Here is an 8,245-nt window from a genome sequence, read left to right on the forward strand (position 1 = left end):
TTTTTTACGTTTCTGCCTTTATCTACTTCGATGAGATTTTTCTAACCTGCTAGTGAGTATGTCAGTTGTTTTATTGAACTCAGTTTGCTGTTTCTAATACTTGCCTGCTAGTTAGAACTAATACCAGCTTTCTTTAGAACAGAAAAGAAAAAGATTATGGATTTTTATGTTTTCAAGAGAAACAAGTGTGTGTGCTTTGGACAGATAATATGCTGCTTGGTATTTAATTCAGGTAAAACAAGACTGACACTGTACTGCAGGAACCAAAGACTAGAAATGAGGATAATTTTATGCCCACCTGGGGGTGATTGTATTATAATCTGTATTCATTACTATTCATGGGTGATCTAAGAACAGCATTGTCCAGGGGCATTCATTAACATCTGTGACTGTTAGATGACTGCAGTAGGATTTTGTTTTGCGTTGCTTTAGGGTTTTTTTTTTTGTCAGATGCAGGCCTCATTGCTAAATTCCATGGCTTTGCCATTTCAGGACGTACTCTGTATGAGCAGCACTTGTGTTCACCTGGGCCATCAATTTCTTTGCTCTTGGTTTTCTATGTTTTTTACAACAGTTTGCACACTTTATAGGCTGAAAACACAGATAGCCCTGTGGCTGCTTTTCTTCCTGTATTGCAGAGCCTATTAGCTACAAGAAAGCATGTTTCAGACTTCAAGAAAGGATATAGTAGCTCATTTTTTTTTCCTTACAGGTTGTTATTACCCCTTCCACAATTTGCTCTTCTACAGCAGCAAATAAAAGCAATCTAGCCTAAATGCAAATGGTGATGATCTTTATTTCTGAATAGTTTTCTTCCTGTCTTACTCAGAATCAGATGATGAATATATTTTTCCCCTTTTCAGAATAACTTGACATTTACAGGTACTATCAGTGGAGATGTTTGTGTTTGGAAAGATCATGTATTGATACGAATTGTGGCCAAAGCTCACAATGGACCGGTTTTCACAATGTATACTACATTAAGAGATGGTTTGATCGTTACAGGAGGCAAAGAAAGGCCGTGAGTCATCTTTTGTTCTGGGTTTTTTTCTGCATGCACATGTATTCTTTAAAAATTGTTTGGACTCATCCCATCTAATAGTAGGCAGTTCAGACATCAAAACTAGAAGAGTAGTCGCTTTCAGATTCCTGAATAGGTGGTAGGAAAAAAAGGTAACCATCACCTCCAAAGAGAAGGTAAGCCTACATGACCTTGATTACCTATTTTTTTCCATTGATTAAAAGAGAAAGCCTAAAGTCACTAGAATCCTGACCTGGTACCTTAAGTACCTAAAGTCAAGGGGGATGAATCAGAATCTAAGTGCTGTACAAGTAGTTCTTCATGATTTTATTTTCTAGATAACAGTCATCTTTCTAAAGCACATGTGAAAGCTTCTTCAGGCATTTTATGATGACTTTACATTACTTTGGCTAAAGTAATAGGCAGGTGTAAAATAAATTATGTGAATGGATTATCAGTTACATTGCATTGTCAGAGAACTTGTCGCTGCCTTGTTCCTGGAAGTGATCAAGACCAGGTTGGATGGGGCTTTGAGCATCCTGGTCTAATGGAAGGTGTCTGCCCATGGCAGGGGTGTTGGAAGTAGATGAGCTTTAAGGTCCCTTCCAATCAAAACCATTCTATGATTCTGTGATCAATTATACTGCATTACATCAGTCAGGTAATGTTTCTCCTATTACAAATACACAGTTATCAAAGAGATGATACAGTTCTCCCTCCTTACGCTGAAAATGGCTGAACTACTATAATCAAAAGTAGCCTTGAAATCATGTTATTATGTTACTACATGATTCAGTGGTATTTATCACAACAGTATTACTTTTGAGAGAAGGCCGAAACATTTAATTTGAAATACAGTTTTAAGCGTTAAAAAGTTACCTAGTCCTTGGTGGTTACTTCTTTTTCTGAAGTTGAACTGAGGTTGTTAATTCAAGTAATTTGCACAATTGTGATTAAATAAATGAATGATAAATATTATAACATTGTAATGCACAACTTATTTTAAAGGAAAAAACTGTTCAGTTATAAGTCACTGGAATGGGTTGCCCAAGGAAGTTGTGAATGCTCCATCCCTGGCAGTGTTCAAGGCCAGGCTGGATGGAGTCCTGGGAGACATGGTTTAGTGCGAGGTGTCCCTGCCCATGGCAGAGGAGTTGGAACTAGGTGATCTTAAAGTTCTTTCCAACCCAAACCATTCTATGATTCTATGATGGCAGAGGCAAACTGTCTTCTCTCAAATCTAAGGTACAGCAACATCCTTTGTTTCTGGGGTTATAACCAAAATACCTCTTCAATCATTTAAATTTTTTCTTAGTGCCTTGCTAATGATAAGAGGGGAAAAAAACCCAACATGCTGCTGCTTTTTTTTTTTGCCCTTTTTTTTTTTTTTTCAGGTGGACTGTATTACAGTTTTCCCTCCTTAAGCTGAAATACAGTCCACCTGATGGCATGATAGTGCCCCATTTTGCAGGACTTGGGCCACTTACTACCTTTTCCTCAAACAGTTCTTAAGGATCCTGGTTGATACCCACACCCAACTGAAAATTTATTCCTCTCCTTGAAATATTTTCTTCTAGTATTTATGAAACACCATCATGATTTTATTTTCAGAGCCTCTTAATAATTAGTGTTTGACCTGAAAGAAATAGTAATGAATAACAGTAAGAAACAATAATTCATCCCCTGTGAGAAAACGGGGTATTGAAAGTATACAAAACAAAAGCTACAATTAGGAAAATTGCATATTTGCTTCTGCCTTGGCATTCTTAATTGCAGTTCTCCAGCCTCTTTTGATGAAATCTTTTCGCTGAGTATGATGACCAATCATAGGTGAAAACAGTGCTATTGGGAAGCAGAGAATATTGCATTGCAAGGACTAACAATTTATAATACCTTACAGTTCTTTTAGTAAAAACAGCACAAAAGCAGTAATTGTGATTGAACTTTCTGGAGTTCTTTGTCAGGGTTTAATCAGTAATCAAAGTTGCAACACTGGCAGCTCAATATCATGGAACATTGTATTTTCTTTTCTGTTGGGGAAGATTATTTTCTCTATGAAGACAGGTAGAATATGTCCCTGCTCAACTGGAAATGCCGTATTTATAACAGTTTCATTAAACATTATCTTCTTTTTAGAAACTTCTTTTAATGTGTTCCTTACTGAAATATCAGTTCCTTTGAAAGTGGGTGGGAATTACTTAGAGCTTTCATGATTAATATTGATTAGGTGGGTATCTTGTGCAATTAACATTGAGCGTTTTTTCTACTATATCTTTGTCATTTATTTCACAGCACCAAAACCAGTGAAATTTTCACAAAAGTTTTTTCTTTTTGTTGTTGTTGTTTATTTCACAGTAGTAAAATATGTATCTGGTATCTTTGCTGTTTCCCCAAATACATTTTTATAATCTCTGCCTGTCTTAATAATACGGCAGTTTATTATTTAGAACACTTTACTGTTCCTTTGACAAGGCAAATTTCCTAAGAGATACTAATTCAGACTGAGCTTAGCAGTGACCATCTTTCAACTTGCTCTATGAAGAAGGATGATGGGACTTTGAGTCAGTATTTCTTGAGCTAGGAGGCTCAGCATATTAACATCATGTGTTCAGTAAAAACGAATGGAGCCTTTAATGATTTAAAACATACTGAAATTTCTCATTTATAAAACTTTATATTAAATAATACAGTTCTTTCATACATTAATCATCTATTTTTTTTGTGCCAGCCATTACACTCATGCTATGTTCCTGATTTCTTCATAGTTCAAAGGAAGGAGGAGCAGTTAAGCTATGGGATCAAGAGCTGAAACGATGCCGTGCCTTCAGACTAGAAACAGGACAAATGACGGACTGTGTTCGCTCTGTTTGCAGAGGCAAGGTAAAAAAAGCCTCATGTCTTTAAAATGACACTTAGAATTTGTGGATTGCTCTATAGCATTAAATATATGGTAAATTGCTTCCACTTTTTCCTATAATTAGTATTTGAAATTAAAGGTTAAGATAGAAGGTTTCTACAAGTGATTCTACAGCAGGAAAAAAAAATTCTACTTTGGGAGATTTTAGTCTTACTTAGGATAATATTCTGTATATATTTTTATTAAAGACTAACTATTTCTTTTCAGTTTTCTTTTTACACTTCAAATATCTGACTTACAAGCAGTAATTCAACTGGCATCGTGATTTGTATACAGCTTTGTACTTGAATAAATCACAGATGAGTTTAAGAACAAAATTATCTTTGATTAAATAATTATTTGATCTCAGCAAACCTTCCTGTCAGAACTACAGCTTTGAATTACATCTTTATTACTGTTTATCATGAGTAGTTAATGTGTTACATCAGAGATAATTCTTTCACTGTTGTTCAAGGGGAAAATTCTTGTTGGGACAAGAAATGCTGAAATAATCGAAGTTGGAGAGAAAAACGCTGCGTGTAACATTCTAATTAATGGTCATATGGATGGACCAATCTGGGGCCTAGCAACGCATCCTTCCAGAGATTTTTTCCTTTCTGCTGCAGAAGATGGCACAGTAAGACTCTGGGATATTGGTGAAAAGGTAGGTGTTGGAGGACAGTTGTTGTTTAGGAAAAAAATAATAATAAAAAAAAAATCCTAGACTTGCGGTGGTGTTGAAGACTTGCAACTTGTTTTCTTAATGTGTTTTGAGAATAATCCGTCTGATAGGGCCAATCTGTTGGTATAAGGTACTTTCGAAGTATGAACAAATAAAAATATTTACTCTTGTGTGGTTTTATTTCTTCACAGAAGATGCTGAACAAAGTCAGCTTAGGACATGCAGCTCGTACTGTTTGTTACAGCCCAGAAGGTGATATGGTAGCTATTGGCATGAAAAATGGAGAATTTATCATCTTGCTTGTAACCTCTCTAAAAATATGGGGGAAGAAAAGGGACAGAAGATCAGCAATTCAAGATATAAGGTCAGAAAATATAATAAGGTTTTTTTCTATTGTAGTGTTCTAGAAATCTGTAATATTTTGATTTTTAAAAATACAAGTTTGTGTTCTGAGGAGCATTACAATGATATTTCAGAGTCCTGAAATCACTAAGTGAATTGTGGAGTTTGTGTAATTACTCCGATACCAGGAATAAAAAGGAAGGAGGAGGTACATGAAGACATGAGAATACAATCACTCAAAAACTGGGCAGTACCATAGGGGGTTCAGATGATATTGTCAAGAATTAGTTAAAATGAAGAGGGAAAGGGAAAGTAAATGGACAATAGGAAGAGACAGTCCTAATTAGGGGGCAGATGAGAAGGTGTGAAAAGGAGCCGGGTGAGTTGATATGTAGGAGGTAAAATGAGATCAGAAGTTTACAGATGAAGACTGGATTGTGAGAGACGTTGGAAATGCCTATCAGTTTGCTCTTTGGTGTGTTTTGTTAGAAAGGAGTTAGCAGAAGTAAAATTTTGCTTCCATTTCCTGAGAGGAGAACAAGACTGTTGCTTCTGTGAGATAAATTGATTGTGATCAGCTAAGGGAAGCTTCTGGAGAGCAAAGAGGGGTGCGTGGGAGAAATACGAGCAAACAAGGACCTTGCTGCAGGGAGGCAGGAAAGCCCTGCTAGGAGTTAGAGGGTTGCTGGAATCAGAAACCTGTCCCAGTGTATATGTCTCAGAGATAATGATAGTAAGCAAATTTCCTTAGTAACGCAAAAGGGGCTGTGAGGAATTTGTTCAGCTCGGGAAGCTGCAGAGTTTCAAGACTAGAAAGAAAAAGTGGAAGGAGGAAACCACTGTGCAAAAATACATTGGACAGATGGAAGGTTTGATTTTACACCTGTTTTTCAGTACATTTCATCTGGAAGGTCTGGCTTTTCTTCATTGACAGCATTTCATTTTTCTAAGTATAGCATTAAGGAGTCAGATATCAGGGCATGTCACAAAGTTGTTAGACCATGGAAATGGTAATGAGATCTGATAATGAACAGTTATTCGGAAGTGTTCCCATTTCGCGTATATGTGACAATTGTACCAAAATTATTGCTACATTCTACTGCATGTATGTTCCCTGAAAAAATTTATTTCAGAAGCTATTTTGCTTAGCAGACAAAATACTCTGCCTTTAATTCTGGACAGCAGATATTTGAAATGCAAATTAATCCACGCATCTCAACTATTAGAATCTGTTGTAAGTGCCAATGTATGTTCATAAAACCCTTTTCTCTCTTCAGGTTTAGCCCAGATTCTCGTTACTTAGCAGTTGGTTCCAGTGAGAATGCAGTGGATTTTTATGATCTGACCTTGGGTCCCACACTGAATCGGGTCAGCTATTGCAAAGATATCCCAAGTTTTGTGATCCAAATGGACTTCTCTGCAGACAGCTCCTATCTCCAGGTATCAGTCATTAATTATTCCATTTACTGAATGTAAAACATACTCATGACAGATATTCTGCAAGTATTTTCCTTTGACAACTGCTAGATTTTGGAATGAAATGTTCAGTAGGTTACTATCACTAGGCTGTTTGTTGTAGTGCTCAGTGGATGATGAAAATAGTTATCCTAGATATTAACTGCAAGAAATAGGCACAGAAATGAGAAACAGATTTCAAAATTACTGTAATGTGCCTCACAGGCTTTCTACCCCTGTGAGGCTGATGGGCTGTCTTAAAAAAGTAGTCTATTGTTCTGTAAGCCCCAGGGACATGGGAATTCTTCATATCCCTGACCAAAACGGTAGCATTACACACCGTTTTGGTGCTAGCCTTGCTGGGGCAGCACCAGAATCATGGTGTTACAACTCCCAGCTGCAGGGCTTAAGACATTTCTTAAAAACAAAATAAAATAGACATGCTTTGCTTTCTATATTTTGTTCGCATCTAGGAGGAGGAATAAGCTTCTTTATCAAATCAACATTTACAGGCTAAGAGGAATACCTTTATGTCAGTTTTAAAGATAGGAGTTTATTTTGCCTTATTTATTTACACACACACACATACTAATGCACACACTATCTCTCTCTCTCTATATATAATTAATATGCAGAATGTGAGATGTTTCAATTATTTTTTTATCAATTAGGTACTTTAAAATTCAAGATATCTTACGCTTTCTCATTGTTGCTTTAGGCTTGTATAGATTTTTGAGAATTTTCAGTTCATTGAGCAAGTTTATTAGTAGCTAAGTCACAAAGTAAAAGATAACTATCAAGAAAATGCTTTTTAAAGCCCTTTAGATTTATGTTTTCATCTTTTCAAACAATTTTATGTATTCTAAATTGTCTGTGGTCAACTCAAAGGTCTCTACTGGGTCTTACAAAAGGCAAGTCTATGAAGTGCCTTCAGGAAAACAGCTTGTGGACCAGGCTGTGATTGACAGAATAACATGGGCGACTTGGACAAGGTAAATGATTCACACATTTACACCTGTTAAAACACTTGTAACTTCCAGGAAAAGCACCTACTGTTTGAAAGCATATTTCAACCCTTCATTCAGCCAGATAATTCTTTTAATGCACCCATCTGCTCTGGCAGCAGATCAGTTAAGTACAGTACAGCAAAAGACAGTATATAGAATATGAATTTGGCTGGTGAGGCCATTCGATAACAACTGATCTCTCCAACATATGTCTCTCTATTTGCTGTTTATCTCTGGCTTCCTTTGCTAGATCTCTAGCAGCCTCAGTAGTTCTTCATGGCACTGTACAAATACCTGGAATTTTTGCTTCAGAATGGCAACATAGGAATTAGACTACAAGTAATATTAGAACATATCAAAACATGAAAAGACAATACAAGACTGTGATGATTCAGAGATTATTTACAGTATTACACTAATGGTATCTGTGCATTAAAGTTGCTATTAACATTTGCATGTTAAAAGATACACAAAAATACTTTTAAATACCTTAAAGTTGTTATATTTCATTTAAAACAGACTTAGAAATTACCATATCTTACTTTTATTTCGGTCTGACGTAAATCATTCCTTTCGAATCTGGTGTACTGTGCTCTGATTCAGGAGGAAAGAGTTGCATAAGGATTCCCAAATCATTCACCTCCTAACAAATGATAAAGTGCTTTCTTTCTGTGCATTTCTGGAAGTATGCATATACATTGTAAGCAGAGCTGAATAAAAAGCAACTTTTCACAACAGTTTGTGAAGGAAGTTTTCTGTAAGTGTCTATAAATGTCTGTTTTGGAAGAATTACATAAAAGTAGTAATCATTATTAATAATTATTAAATATTATTTTCTTAAA

At 36.0% G+C, this 8,245-nt stretch overlaps 1 protein-coding gene across 1 annotated transcript in view; it reads left to right on the plus strand.

The window, feature by feature from the left end:
- Positions 1 to 7,388, plus strand: part of LOC104413127 (echinoderm microtubule-associated protein-like 5) — a gene marked incomplete at both ends in the record, with an annotated part of 36,739 nt that extends 29,351 nt beyond the window's left edge. Inside the window, 6 exons of the mRNA XM_010024045.1 lie at positions 864 to 1,021; positions 3,787 to 3,901; positions 4,393 to 4,581; positions 4,791 to 4,963; positions 6,219 to 6,381; positions 7,285 to 7,388. Coding sequence (XP_010022347.1) covers positions 864 to 1,021; positions 3,787 to 3,901; positions 4,393 to 4,581; positions 4,791 to 4,963; positions 6,219 to 6,381; positions 7,285 to 7,388 — 902 coding nt within the window. The remainder of the gene's footprint in view (positions 1 to 863; positions 1,022 to 3,786; positions 3,902 to 4,392; positions 4,582 to 4,790; positions 4,964 to 6,218; positions 6,382 to 7,284) is intronic.
- Between the last annotated feature and the right edge of the window lie 857 nt (positions 7,389 to 8,245).

The sequence above is a fragment of the Nestor notabilis genome, unplaced genomic scaffold, assembly GCF_000696875.1.
Source record: "Nestor notabilis isolate BGI_N333 unplaced genomic scaffold, ASM69687v1 scaffold13551, whole genome shotgun sequence".
Lineage (NCBI taxonomy): Eukaryota > Metazoa > Chordata > Aves > Psittaciformes > Psittacidae > Nestor > Nestor notabilis.